The following is a 15,076-nucleotide window of genomic DNA, read 5'->3' on the forward strand; positions in this document are numbered from 1 at the left end:
GTTGGCATTGTCAGAACAAGGGCAAAGAAGAGAGTCCTGTGTTTACTCAGAGAAAATCCCAAATAGACTACTTTGCCCCCATTTGGAGTTCATGGGTGATCTCGACATCTCCGAGTCAATAGGCGTTGAACCCAGGGACCGGCTGCACAGCTCAGCCAAACCTCTGATGACACCCATCCCTCCTTCAACAAATGGAAACCTGGCTGCATTCACTTTTGCTTCCACAAATGAAGGGAGGAAGGCGAAGGCACACCGAAAAGACATTCAACAGCAATGAAACAAGATTCTGGTGAAGGAAGAACGTCTTCCAACAAAAGACCTACAATGAGCAAAACAAATAAATGCATCTGTTTAGGATAAAATGCTCTCTCGGAAAACCTGGTACTGATCAGTTTACGGTACCCTTTCGTATGTCATGTGTGGACACAAAACATTTGGGAAGTAACACATATTTCAAGTGATGCAGAGCCGTCAGTGGGCTGTTTTATTGTGCATAAGACACTAAAAGTAAGTACCAGAGTCCCATAAAGCTCCATAATACAGTAGCCAAAATGCAGTTTCCACCTCTTCAGAAGAATTTAAGGCATTCTAGCACCAACAACAAAGGCACCAAATATGAAAATATTTTCTCCCATAGATGCAAAAAGACTACTTTTCTTGTATCTGTAGCATGTGTGTCGCATTGGAAGAAAACACAGCATATTCAGCTCTACCCATGGGTACAGCTCTATGGAGTTTCTTGCAGGAGGAGCTGCTGTTAAGCTCAGAGTCATTAGGATGTGTGCTTATGAGGTGCAAGATGCAGGTGAGCATTTGCAGGTTCACCAATATTTCTAAAGCTGATCTAAGGGGTGTTTATTGCAAGAAAAGATGTAACAACAAGGAGGAGGTTAGAGTGCCTTCCTAAAAGGTTAGCAAAAGTTCATGAAAAAGACTACCTGAAGATTAGAAAGCTCTGGGTACACGCTGGAAGGCCTGGACCTGTGTCTAGGCTGCGCTTGTATCCTTCAAACTCCCCCAGAGGATCCCAAAGCCATCCTGGGAAGCTGCGAATAGACGTCCCATGCAATCAGCACACCAACTCACATACATTAGGACCGAGAGGGCTCGGAGAAGGTGCTTGTGGCGGTGAGAGGAGGTAAGGACAACTGTTTCTTTAGTGCCAGCTCTGCTCCAACCAGCTGTGCGAACATGGGCAAGTCATGTCACCATTCCTGGGTTCAGTCTCTTCCTCTAGCAAATGGGAAAGATGGCTGACTCCAAAGAGCTCTTACAACTCCTTTAATGTCAGCTTCTATGCACTTTCAGAAAAAAATAAAAATCTATACAGCTCCTTAATATTGGTCTCACCTGAAGCTCCTAAGATGGCAATGACCATGCCATTTTAGGAGCTTCAGTTTGCCAGATGTGTAGTGACCATACACATCTGGCAAACATTGTAATGACCATATGTGTAGTGACCATACACATCTGGCAAACACTGTAAGCCTGCCTTGTCATCCTCTCCCAAGCATCTCAGAGGAGACTGCAGAACGGTCCTGGCTCTTTCAGGGGCTTCCTTAAGCCTACAGAAGCAGGCAGTACCCTCCAGCTCTTCTCCCACTGTACCACTAAAGAACAGAAGCGTCGAGTGCTTTGTCCAAGGTCAGAAGCTAGGACGGAATCAGAATTCCAGCCCCCTCGTTCCTAGGACTATGCTATATTTTCCACGAAGAAACCAAGCTGGGTTTCTGGGAAGAATGCCAGAGGTTCCATTCTCCCAACTGAGGATTCACTGGGATATTGGAATAACAACTTTGGAGACTGTGGTCTCTCCAACCCATTTCAGGACCTGGCTAGAAACACGAAAACCCAAAGAAAGAAGCAATAGGGAATTCTTCCGTTTTTTAATGAAAGAGAAAAAATTAGGGGTGGGAATATGGGATTTCTTAAAAATTACATGATTGCTGGAAGTTAATTTGGTATTTCTTCATTGGTTTATAAGTTCTGTTTCCAATCACAAAACACAGACAGCTGAGGATGCCTAACTCACATTTCAATGAATTAGCATCTTGTCCCAGAGAATCTTATCCACTCTGAATATAACACGGGACCCAGAATGCAATCCCCCGCGGTAGAAAGGAATCTCCCTCAACGCAATAGAGAGCTTGTCATAATCCCCTAAACCGTAATCTAAACTGGAAGTCGTCAAGCCCGACAGCCATCACTGAGCACCACACAGGGCTTGCCACTTCACTTGGAATGCACTGCCTCTCTCAGCAAACTGCCCTGCCAGATAGGAGAGACGGCATCTCCTACCATCCACGCCCTCCCTACTAGGCTGAAGCAAATGCACCTGGGAAAGAATCCAGGTAGATTTACAGACATAAATTCAAAAGGGAAGGTTCTGACTTCTTCCAAGAAAGGCCAACCAGAACAAGAAAATGCATGTTGAACTAGCGTCATGCCTTGAAGGTAACATGAAACCAACCTTATGGCAAAGCCCAAGTGATCAGTACTCATAGAGTTGAGATTCATAAAGGAAGTGATTTTTTTTTTTTAATCACTTTTCCCCCTACCTGTCGATGATGACAGGGTCTGAAGGAGTCTCATTTCGGTTTCCACAGCTTTTCTTTTCACAGCATCGACTGCAGATGAGGAAGGAATCGGAAAAGTAAAAGAAATGTGTTAAAATCAAGAAAAAAAAAAAAACAATACACACACAATGTAGGAACGTTCACAAAAATTAGTATGTCCTGGGCTAGTAGCCTCTTCACTAGATCAGCTGTGGTGAGAGCAGAATTTATGGCAGTGTTTAGAAACAATAGTGAACTTGAAGCCCAGAGATACTCACTTAAATTTTCACTCTGTGACTTATAAGCCGGGTAATTCTTAGCAAATCACCATTTTCTCAAGAATCATATTTGTAATCTGAACCATGGACAGCTGGATTTAAAAATCTGTAAGGTTATTTCCAGCTCAGTGTTGAATGATTTGAATGACTACGTATTTTAGATCTTTGTGTCTTAACTAATATTTAGAGAAAGAAGGGGAAGGAAAATGTATAAAATAGCTGCCTGGATTTTTATCAGCCTTATTTACATAACATCTTTCTCCAGAAAACTCAGTGTACTTTATAAATGTTTATGCCTTCATCCATGTCCATCCTTTTCTAAATATGAAGGAGGAAGAGAGCAGAACTATGGCGTGTGTTTTAAAACAGGAAGAACATGAGGGAGGGAGCTGTAAAGTTATAGCTCCGCTTCTTTTCATCAAGTCATGGGACAGAAATGGGACTGGATGTACAGTTCCCATCTTGAAAACACTCCTCCCAAAACTTGCTCCTGCCGGATGATGCTGGAGAATGCACGGGAGAAAGTCCTATGACTTTGCAGAAGTAAAGCACTCCAATCAAAGGGCCCTGCATGGGAGAGCTAGCCAAAAGTCAAACGGGCGAAGGCGGCTTGGTGATGGAGAAGCAATGGAACACCACCTCCTTGAGTTGCCCTAATGTGCTTGTCAGGACCACAGAATTCTGAATACCTCTCAGCTCACTCAAGCACATGGCCCAGCACTGACTATCCCTCTGACAGGGCTTATATGAAAAGCATAATCGCCCTGACCAGTTTGGCTCAGTGGATAGAGCGTCGGCCTGCGGACTCAAGGGTTCCAGTCAAGGGCATGTACCTTGGTTGTGGGCACAATCCCAGTAGGGGGTATGCAGGAGGCAGCTGATCAATGTTTCTCTCTCATTGATGTTCCTAACTCTCTATCCCTCTCTCTTCCTCTCTGTAAAAAACCAATAATATATATATATATATATATATATATATATATATATATATATATATATATATATATATTTTTTTTTTTTTTTTTTTTTTTTTTTTTTAAAGAAAAGCATTATTGTCCCCACTGGTTGGAGACTATGTCTAATAGGCCTTAGCAAGAATAAAATTACAAGTAAGTGTGGTCCTTCCCCTGATAGTTCCTCTGTAGCTTACCGTTGGTATGGCCCAATAGAAAAAATGGTAACGTGGGAATCAGGGCTCTGGCGCCTAACCCAGCTCTGTCCCAAACCAGCTGCCTGAATTTAGCCTAATCTCTTTAACCCCACTGGGGTTTGCCTCCCTATATATAAAATTAAAATGTTGGGCTAGATTATCTCCAGAGTCCCTTCTAGTATAAGAAGTCCAGGAGGCTATGGGGTTCCCTGAGCACCCTCCGAAAGCGATGACAGGGTAAGGAAAAGAGGGAAGCCATGTGGCAGCAGGGAGTCAGAGGCCTAGCACAGCCCGGGGATAAATTCAGTATCTGGTTCTCTGCTGTGCTTTCACCATCTCGGATCCTGCACAGAACTACAAACAAACAAACAAAGAACTACTCTACAACGTTTTAAATCCATCTCTCTCGGGCAGGGGCATGCGGATTATTTAGTGACTAATTTTACCATTCTCAAAACGTAGACTATACTTGGAAGATGCCAAAAAAGTAACTTTCACTAAATGGGCACAATGAGGTTTTTTAAGAAATGTGATCAAATTAGTCCGAAGTAAAAGAAAAAGTGTATCCACTTTCTTAAATACCAGAGCTTGCCCCTGGGAATTTCAGAAAACAATATTTTGCCTTTGACATTACGTGAGGTCTCAACTTTTAAAATTTCAGCCTGTCCCAAGATTAACACCAAATAAAAATGCTGACCAGCTGCTCTCCCCTCTCCCAGAGCTTGTGTCTTTCTTCCCAACTCCTGCCCCCACCCATCTCTGTCTCCCACCTCTCTTTTTTCAAAGTGGCTTCTGTCAGTGGAATACCTTTGCAGTTCAGACAAACCTTTCTCCTTAGCAACACGATTTCAGAAGCCCCATCCATGCTAGTTACCTGAAGCCTTCTACCTCAACCTCCCTTTGACATCACCAGCATGTCAACCTAACCCAAACGTGTGTCTGCTGCCGTGTACAATTTAATTCCAAGCGCGCACGCTGCTAGAACGTGCCAATCTGTTTAGTTTGAGAAGGAGTGATTTCGAGGAGGCTGAGTAAGTTTGCAAAATTGCTCAGCTGAATTCAGCTGCTTTCCGTGGGGAGTTTCTCTGGAGGAAAAGAAAACAGATAAAAATGTAAGCCTGGTGCCAGTGTAATACAATGTGGGGATTCGGCTCGGGAAAGGAAATGATATTTAAAGAAAATGCAGAGAGATTTCAGGACCCAATCTTCTCTTTTCCAACAGTCACATATTTAAGTATAATCTCTAATGTTAATAGCACAGGAAAGCTGTAGAAGGCAGTTACTTGGCTGTTGCACTATAAAAATAAAGGTATAAAAATAATAGGAGTGGACTGTATTTGCCCCACTGGAGCCCTTCTTAGAATTTCTCTGGGTTAGCCAAAGCTAATTTTCTTTTCTTTTTTATTTTTATTTTTTATTTTTTATTTTTTTAAAGAAAAATTCTCATCAAGGTGTCTTAGTTGTTCTTCATTTGGCTGCTTAAATAGCATTCGGTCATCACGCCAGAATATTAAGCTAAGCAAAGGGGAGTGGGCAGTGGACAGAGGAGAGAGGAGAGTGGAGGGCATTCAGGAACCACAGTCCCACACAATCGCTCTGGGCCCAGGTGTGTAGATAGTGGAGAGAAGGAACTGGGTCCCTGAATTGCACAAATAACAAACTTCAAGTTCAGTTTCTTTAGCTAAAGAGGCTGTTCAGGTTATTTCCCAGCAAGCAAGTCGGTGAGTCTGAAGTTCTTGTTCAGTGAAAAGTGAACAAAGAGAAGAGGAAACTGAACTTGGCCCTAGGTTAAGAATGTGGTCCTGACTACCACCACGGAGAGGCTCAGAAGCGCCCCTTTTTTCTAGCGAATAAAAATGAAAGCTCTTCCTCTATTCCTGTTTGGCTTGGCTTGGTTTATCGTATTCTAGCACTTATTTGGAGAACCTTTTACCTGAAATACTCTCAATTCGTTAACAGGCCTCTTTCATCCTTCCTATCTTTTCATGGAATCTTAAAGGGAAAGAGAAAAAAAAAAACACAAACAAACAACAACAACAAAACAAAAAAACAAGTTGGGGATAGGGGTTGGGGGAAATGAGAAATGTTATCCCAATCCTGAATCATCCCTGAATTTTTCAGGAAAGGGGAAAGAAAAAGAGGGGAGGGGCTGGAGGAGAAAAGGCCCAGCCATGGACACAGGGTGTCCAGTCAGCCAAACTCCTGCTCAAGACAAGTGGATGTGCCCTTTCCCCTCCAAAATCGTTTTTAAAATTCAACCCTCAACTTTCAAAAATCTGTCTCTAATTTCAAACTCAAATAAGCGCACAGCATGGTGGCTTTTGTTTTGTTTTCTTCTCCCCAACTCCTCCCTGCGATTGCATAACAAAAGTGTCTAAATTCACACCATCTGGCCGATAAAGACACTGGCCCCACTGCCCGGCTGGCCCATCTGATTAGGGCCCTGTCTCGCCTGCGCCTTGTGGCGAAAAGTCACAGCTGTGGGGTTTGCTCGCACTCAATACAACTCTGTTATTAGCCAGCTGTAGGCCTTGAGACGACTTCTGTTCAAATTATAATATCTTTTAACCCTCTGAGCATTTGAGGGCAGGGGTGGCTGGCAGCGACATAACAACTAGATTTCTCTTCGCTAATAATTGTCAGAATGGACTAAAGCAGGGAAGAAGGGAGCAGATACAGTTGGTGAAGGGAGAAAACGTTGTTCTTAACGATATCGACACTGTTTTCTGCCTCAAAGCTAAACGCTCACGGATGAGCTTTTTTGATTCAAGATTACAGAATATAAAGCCATGCAGGGACATTCCCAGGTAAACCCCAAAACTCTCACCCCACAAATGGAACCGGGTGCCCTAACCAGTGAGAACGGGGCGTCTGATTCATCCCTCAGTCACTGAGGCTCTAACTGGCTCTTCAAATGTGGGAGCAGGAACTTTTTGTCTTCCTAACTGCAGAATCAGCCAGCTCAGACTTGACACATTGCGTCCAACGTTTGTTACTAGTTCATCTCCACACACACAAACACACAAACACACACACACACACACACACACACACACACACCAGAAACAGTGCCCATTCAATGGATCATTTATTTACCCATTAATTAATATTTGTTTTAAATTCCAGTTAGGAAAGAAAGTAGCAGAGCATCTCTTCCTGGGTCTCGAATACAGAGAAGTTACAGTACATTAAATTTTTATATTGTGTTACGAATGCAGACTAAACTGGAGGCTTTAAAAATTGATGCTGCTACTTAAACTGCATAAAACGAGAAGGATTTGATTAGGCTTAAAAATAAAAATGTCAGCTTTAAACACCACTGGATGGGGCGTGCGAGTATTCTTTTAAAACGAGAGGTGTAATTCATCAGACAATGGGCCAATTTGGGGCTTCCTTTTCTTTTAAGAAGATAATCCCTCCAAACAAAGACATTTAAAAGTACAGAGAGAAATTAAAAAGCACCCGCCAATTAGCCACCTGAATCAGTGTTCTGACTATCTAGTCTAGTTATTACATGCAAGTTCATCTTGCAATTGTATTTTCTTTTTAAATGGATCTGGGAAGGGGCCCTGGGGTGATGAAGTGGGTATCTCACTCCAAGGCCCTGCGCCTCACCCAGCTCCTCGGGCAGGGCAGCCAGGACCCCTCCGCTCTGGCAGAGCTCAACCTTGCATTTGGCAAAGTTTGTTTTTCTAAGACTTGGTCAAAACCAAAACAAACATGTCAAATTGTTACGTTTCTTCCCGACTAGGGTGTGAGGGAGACGGCACTGCCAGAAGCTGACCATAAAACAGCCTGGGCTGCCTCAGCCACGGCCTCCAATTACCCCAAACTGGCAAGTCTGGGAGTTGGAAGACATTTACAGAAGCAATCGCGCCGCGAGGAGGAACTGAGGCTTTCTCTCCGATCAGAAATTTTGGAGGAAGAAAAACACGTGTGTGTGTGTGTGTGTGTGTGTGTGTGTGTGTGTGATAAACATTTACATTTTTATGGTACAATTACCACCTCTTCCCAGAGTTTCCTTTGGATAGAAAACTCTGCTTTGCTAAGGGATCCCCAACATCTAAAAAACAAAAAAAAAAACAAAAAAAAAAAAAAAAAACAAACAAAAAAACCTAGGAACTCAATAAACATTTGTTACGAGAAAAAGTGAGTGGAGGAATTTCTTCTAATTGTTTTATTTTCTTCTAGCCAAGCAGAAGAAAGACTCAGATGGCATGGATCCATCTCTGCAAAAAGATGGGGAAAGGTGCAGAAATGCCAGCACACAACTTAGCCCTGAGAAATTCCTCTCACGACGTGAGGACCCAGCTGTGGCTCCAAACCCAGCTCTCCCATCACAGGTGGTGAACCCCTCTGATCGTTCTCCCCACGGTTCCTCCTCACCTAAGAAACTCCTCTGATGTGAGAAATCGCTGGAGAAGCAACATTCCTGGAGGAAGGAACTGCTTTGGCATCTTATACACGTGCCTCAGGGGGGGTGCCCCGGAAATGGGCTGCTGGGCTCTCAGTGCTTTGGTCATGAACGTGTGACCCCTCCTTGGAAATCTACCCGGAGCTTGCCAGGCCAGTGGGAGGGAGCCTGGTCTGAGAAACTCCCTGTTCCAAACTTGGCTGGGGGTTGCCCGTGCCTCCCTGAGCTGCCACCAACTGCTGGACAACAGAAACGGTCCAGGGCGGAGAAAGCTTCCCGGACGCCTGGGGAATCCTGCCTGGTTCTGGGGTCCTTTCCAAGATGCTCTGAGAATCTGGCCTTTAGTAAAGAGAAGTTCTAGGGACTCAGCCTCCCTCCGTTGGCACCATCACTCCTGCAGATCATGGTGGGGGCATCCCTGAGCTCAGAGGCCTGCGCCCCTGCCCTCGGGACAAAGCAGCTCTTACCTGCACATGACTTCGTGTGTCAGAAGAACTCGGCACATTTCCGGATTCTTATTTTGTCCCTCATAAGCGATGGGCTGCGAAGGAGGCAAGGGCAAGAAGGGAAGGTGTGAGGGTAGTGAGCAAAACAAGGAACAGCACAGAATCCGTCTTCCTCTCTGCCCACCTCTTCATTAGGTATGCCCACCGGAAGCACAAACCCCAAGCCGTGGCCTGGCTAACTCCAGCGAAATAATCACAGACAAGTTTGCCCCGCGAGAACGTCTTTCTTGCAAAAAAGTATTTCTTGTTTGGGGGACCGAATCTCCCAATAATGGCTTTCTCCCTTCACACTCTGCTCACGTCCGCACCCAGAAGGAAACAGAACCATTGAGGAGAGAGGGGCAATTTTCTGTTCATAGAGAACAAGGTGAGAATTGATGGTCAAGGGCATGTGACCCCGGAACTCGTGGAGGGTGGGGGCAGGTCAGAGAAAGTTGGGGGGAGGTCGGAGGGCCCCCCACCCCGCAGAGGAGGAGCCCACTGGACCCCGGGGCTCACCTGCTTAGTGACCGAGTCAATGAGCCTGACGTACAGGTCCTGCTCTGTGCGGACACCTGTGGGGAGGCGATGGGCACAAGGTAAGGGCCCCAGAGCTTCTCCTGGGGAGCCCCCAAAGGTCCCTGTTGTAGGGCCAGGCCCAGGAAGCTGCCCGGGGCTGCCTGCAGGCTGAAAGGTCCTGGGGGCAAAGACCACCCCCACTCCCACCCTTCCTGCCCCCCCTTCAGGGTCCTGACTGAGCCTCCCCAAACCCTGCTCTCCTAGGACCTTAGACTGCTTGCAAGCCACCTGGACACAGATCACCTGCTTTCCTTGACAGGGGCCTGTGTGGCACCCGGACACGGCAGGGGCCAGGGGGCTCTCACCGTTGCTGTAGAGGAGCTGTAGCTTGTAGTGGGTGCCATTGTTGGTCTTCTCGTTGCCTTGTTCCTACAAAGACAGGCGGGGCTGGGATCCCTGGCTTTGGAGCCCCCAGATGAGGGAGAGGGGAGAGAGCACACCCCACACCACCTCCCAAAGCCTTTCACCCCTCCACCAGCCCGCTTTGAAGGACTCTGGCCTAGCCCGGGGTCAAAGGGCAGGGGCTTCTGCTGATGGACACCCGCCAAACCTAGAGTTGGCCACTACCACTTGGCCACTTGACCCTCTCCCTTAAAAATACCCTCAGGAGGGCGACCCCAACCAGTCTCCACCCAACTCACCCAGCTGCCCCAGGAAGTTGCAGGTTCTCTAAGCAGAAAGGTGAGGGGGCCTGTCCTAAGCAAGAGCTCCCTTGTCCCAACCCCACAGGACCAGCACCGCCGGCCACCACCCGCAGGGTGGGCCAGGCGCTGGTGGGACTTCCGGGGCGCCTGCTGAAGGGGAGACTGCGGCTCAGAAGGCCAGAGACTTTCCCTTCGTCTCACCTCGCCTTCCTCTGAGGTCAAAGGCAGACCCCAGCCCGGCCTGGGTGGGGAGCGGTGCGCGGGGAGCAAGCGAGGGAGCGCAGTGGCAGTGAGGGGGCCGGCCGCTCTGGTCTCCACCTGGTCCCCACCCGCTCGGCAGGTGTAGCCCAACTCACACCCCCCCAGAGCAGGCGGCAGGGCCTGGGGAACCTTCAAACTGCCCTCTCCCGGGAGGGCGCTGGCTGCGGGCTGTGCGGCACCGGGTTCTGCTCCGGACCGGAGCCTCCAGCCCCGCAGCAGGGAGCGCACCGGCGGCCGTAGGGGCGCGGGGAGCGGGGAAACCCAGGGATGGAGAGGCTGCGGGTGAGAAGCCCGCTCTATGGTCGCTGATGCCGCGACAGACGGAATCCCAGCGCCTGGCCAGGCGGCGATTCCCGGCGGCGGCGGGGAAGGGCTTACCTTGTCGTTCTCCACGAAGTCCACGAAGGCCGTGCGCTCGATCTCCACGGGCTGGCCCTGCCGGTCGTAGAGCGCCAGCACGAAGTGGAAGAAGTTGGACTTGCGCAGGTTGGAGGGCGGCTGCTTCTCGAAGTGCGCGCGGGACAGGGCGACTCCGCTGCGGGGGACACGGGGCGGGGGGCACGGGGGGGGGGGGTGGAGAACGAGAAAGAGAAGGACACGGGTTACCCCTGGAGGCACGGCGGTGGCTCAGGGGCAGGTCCCAGGTCAAGAGCTCCGGGCCCTCCGCCCTCTTTTCAAACCGGGTTAAGAGCAGGAAGGGGAGCCTGGAGGGACTCGCAGGGGCCGAGCCCGGGCCGGGCGCCCCGTCTGGCCTCTGGGGGAGCCCAGCGGAGCCCAGGGAAGCCCAGCGGCAGGCCGAGGCCAGGAGGCCCCTGGCGGGCCCCGCTCGGGTTCTGTCGGGCCGCCCTCGTCTATCTTATCCGGTGGCGGTGGCCGCCGCCGAAGGGGTCAGATGTCCGAGCTGGGCCCAGGGTTTGGGGAACAAGCGCCTCCGGACTTTTGAAGACGTGAACCTTTTCCGTTATCTTTTCTAGAGCTACCTGTGTGAGTGCTACTGCCCATGACCCTCCTCACTCACACACTCACAGACATGCACACACACACACACACACATACACACACACACACACACACACACACACACACACTCACGGCCCGCAAGTAGCCCGGAGCCCACGCCTGGGTCCTGTTTCCCTCGCTCATCCGAAAAGCTGCCCAGCACCCGGGCAGGGCGGGATCCCCGAAGCCAGCCCTAAGGAGCTCGGGCAACCAGGACAACCTGATCCCTGGGGTTCCCGCCCCCCAAACTGCTGAGCTTGGAGGAGCCACAATGTTTGTTAGGACAGAGGCAGGCAAAGTCCTCGCCTGGGGCCCGGGGAAGCCTCGTTCCGGCCGGGCCTCGTGTGCGGGCGGCGCCAGCCAAACCCGCGGACCGCGAACCCCTTTTGGGGGGACTCGCGGGGCTCCTTGGAGGGCACCGAGTGTGTGCACACACCTCCCCGCCTACACGTGCGGGCCGAGGGCGGGCCAGCCGCCAGGGAGCATCCACCGGGAGCCACCAGAGAGCATCCACCGGGAGCCGGGCGAGCGCAGAGGCTGCACCCGCCCCGGGCGCCGGCTCCACGGGCCTCCTGCTTGGGGCGAGAGCACGGCTCCCTGGTTTAAACATTTTCCCGGTGAACACCCCGCTCCAGCTGCCCGCTCCGATCCCAGTCAGTGTTCGATCCGGGGAGAGGAGGAAGGCAGGTGGTGTCTGGAAGGAGCGGGTCGCACGCCGCGGGCCGGCTGTGCGGGCTGCCTGCTCGCCCCCGGCCCCGCGCCCCGGGCGGCGGCGGCGGAGAGCGGCGGCGGCGCTGGGAGGGAGCCGCCTCCGCCGGGCCCCGAGCAGAGCGGCTCTCCCTCTCCTCCGAGGGCGGCAGCCGGTTCGCTCCACCCGGGACACGGGGAGCCGTGCCCTGCTGAGGAAGGAGGAACTTCTGGGCGACACATCGGGGCTGGGAGGCGGTGACCAGGAGAGCGGATGGGGAGGCTGGCGTCGTGGGAAGAAGTTCGTGGGCTCCTTGGGGGTCAAGTGTCTTTCTCTCGCAGATGAGGACGTGGGGACCACAAAGTCCAGCGCAGCCGTGATGGGTGATGAGGGAGGGGGGCCTGAATGTACTCTCGGGGTGGCCCTCGGGCCCTGGCGCTCCCCATCTCCGCACGCGGACGCCTGGACACTCTCCGCTCCGGGACCGGCAGCACCGGAGGCTGGCTGCGCCCGGCGGCGTGTGCGGCCAGCTCCTCTCCTTGCCGCCTTTCTTCTCCGGCAGTTCTTTCCACGGACACTCCTTCGCCTTTTCCTCTCGGATTCCTCCTTCCCCTCACCCCGCCTCGAGACGCCTGGCACCCGGTTCCATCTCTGCGCCCCGGACCCTCCGGCCAGCCCCCCTCCCAGAGCTGCGAGCCGCTTCGCCTTCCCGGGAAGCTGATCCGCTCCGTCCGGCTGATCCTCTCGCCGCCGCCGCCGCCATCTGCCCGCCGGGCTCCGGCCTCGGGGAAGCGCGGGACTGGAAGCGGCGGAAGCGGCGGGAGCGGCGGGAGCGGGCGGCTCTGCGGGAGCGGAGTTCCGGGAAAGCCGGCTCTCCGCGGCCGCCCCGCCAGCCCCGCTCCCGGGGCTCCCCTCCAGCCCAGCCCCTCCGCGCGGGCCGGGAGCGAGCTGCGAGGCGGCGGAGGGTGCTACTTTGTTATTTTTCCTCCGCGAGAGTGGGGGAAGGAGTCGGGGGAGAAACTCAACGGCCCAGGCAGTTCGGAAACTCCAGTGTTCGCTGCGGGGTGAGTGCTCCCCAGACCGCAGCGACCTGCCTGCCCCAGGGCGAGCCCCGGCGCGCGGGGCCAGGGCGACAGCTGCGGGGGAGAGAGAAAGAGACAGAGCGGGCGAGCGGGAGGAGGGGGGACGGAGAGACACAGAGACGGTGGGAGAGCAAAGGAGCCGGAGAGACTTTGAGAGCATGATAACGGGGCTGCCGTCTGGTTACCTCTGCGCCGCGACATTGGCGTCCACCACGCCGACGTTCCGGACCCAGGATCTGACCGAATCCATCTCGGCGCTCAGCGACTTCTCTTTCAAAGCTGGCCCTCTTCCTAAAGTATCTTGAATCCCAAACATTTAAAAAAGTGTGATCTGTCTCTTTAAAAACAAGAGTTACCACACTGTCCTTACTGTTCCCAACGTTGCCACCAAACCGTTTCCTCCAAATCGATCCAAAAAAAAAAAGGACCAAGTACTGAAGTTTCAGTCTCTCTTGGAAAAAAAAAAAAAAAAGAAGAAGAAGAAGAAAAAAAAAAAAAAAGAAAAAAAGATAACCCGTCCTTTGCTTCACGCTTTGAGGTGCGGATGGGTGCGGTTAAAGTTTGGGATTTATCCTCCACGAGTTCAGATCTGCCGCCTCGGGTCCTCGGTCCTAGGTCGCTCGCATCCTTCCCGCGGCAGCGCTGCTTCCAGAAAGTGATCACAATTTGGAAGCATCACCTGTTCTGGGAGAAACAGGAGGAGATGGATGACTGCCTAATCTCTCCCTTTCCTCCTGGTACCCCACCCTCCCGACTCCCTCCCCCCCACCACTGCAATTTAGAAAGAAAAAAAAAAATTCCCAACAGAATCAGTTGTAAAAAGAAGGGGAAGACCCGGAGCGGAGAGGAGGCGGCGGCTGCGAGCACCTCGGAGCCGGGCTGCCGCCGCGCCAGGGCCCCATGAATGGGTTACTACGGCCCGGGCCGCGGGAGGCGGAGCCGCGGCCCGATAAGGAGCCTCATTTGCATGGACGCTCGGGATTGGCCAGCGCCGGGCCAGCCGGGCGACGTCCTCCGGCGGCGCGCGCCACGCTCGGAGGTGAAAGGGGACGAGAGAGCCGCGGACCCCCCGTCCTCGGGGTGCTTGCGCTGCAGCGAGGTGGCCTGCGACGCGCCCACGCGGTCGGGGTGCAGGAGCGGGGAGCCCCCGGGGGTGCCGCCTCTCGGTGCAGATTTTTGTATCCCGCTGAAAGGCACATTCATTCCTGAATCTAGGATCTGTGGGCGTGTGTGTGGGGAAGCGGCGAGTGTGACCACATGCACTTAGGGTTTGTGCATACTCTATCCCCAGATGCAACCCAGTCTCCTGGAGTTACAGAGGGTGACACTCAGATTCTGTGTGCGGTTTGCAAGTTGAGAGAGGAGGGTGTATGAGTGAAAGCGGGGAGGAGGGGGTGGAGTGGAGGAGTACGAACAAGGCTCAAGTGCTATTCAAATAAATAGTGTCAGGGAGAATGGTCAAGGAGCTCAGAAACATACCCCCGGGCGGAAGCGAGCTGGAGTCGCACCCGTGCGTGCGGGAGAGGTTGTCGACAGATCGTGCAAGAGCTGCCTGGCGTCCTCCCGATGCCCCCTTCCGCCTCCCCACCCAGGACCCTCCCCGAAGCCCAGGGAGGCTGCAGAGGAGCTGCCAGGAGGCGGCAGGGGAGTCGCGGAAACTTTGCCCGCGGCGCGCGCGCGGTTGCCGAGGTGCCGGCGGTGGGCTGGCGGCCGGGAGGCGGCGGCGGCGGCTCCGCCAGCAGCTGAAACCTTAGACGGTTTTTTAACTGCACCGGGCAGCTCGCGAAGCCTATTAAAAAATCCTCCTGGCTGGGTGTGATTTTCTTGCTTCCGCTTTTGTATTCTGATCTGCGCAGAGATCTGCTGCCGTTGAAACCTAGAACGCTAGCGCGAAAACAGATTTGAAGACAATGAATGCAAATCTGTGCTCAAAGACCATCT

General features: G+C 52.3%; 1 protein-coding gene across 2 annotated transcripts in view; it reads right to left on the reverse strand.

The window, feature by feature from the left end:
- EBF2 (EBF transcription factor 2) overlaps window positions 1-14,018 on the reverse strand; it is a 205,178-nt gene extending 191,160 nt beyond the window's left edge. The window contains exons 1-7 of one of the 2 annotated variants that reach the window (XM_084884829.1): window positions 14,003-14,018; window positions 13,321-13,819; window positions 10,745-10,901; window positions 9,767-9,830; window positions 9,402-9,457; window positions 8,865-8,938; window positions 2,559-2,627 (exon numbers count right to left, since the gene is read on the reverse strand). In XM_084884829.1, the coding sequence (XP_084740955.1) occupies window positions 2,559-2,627; window positions 8,865-8,938; window positions 9,402-9,457; window positions 9,767-9,830; window positions 10,745-10,901; window positions 13,321-13,451 (551 nt within the window). In that variant the 5' untranslated portion in view covers window positions 13,452-13,819; window positions 14,003-14,018. Of the gene's footprint in view, window positions 1-2,558; window positions 2,628-8,864; window positions 8,939-9,401; window positions 9,458-9,766; window positions 9,831-10,744; window positions 10,902-13,320; window positions 13,820-13,940 lie in introns of both variants that reach the window. The other variant, XM_084884828.1, reaches the window with a different exon arrangement.
- Between the last annotated feature and the right edge of the window lie 1,058 nt (window positions 14,019-15,076).

The sequence above is a fragment of the Pipistrellus hanaki genome, assembly GCF_964339955.1.
Source record: "Pipistrellus hanaki genome assembly, chromosome: 5".
In the NCBI taxonomy this organism is placed as follows: Eukaryota; Metazoa; Chordata; class Mammalia; order Chiroptera; family Vespertilionidae; genus Pipistrellus; species Pipistrellus hanaki.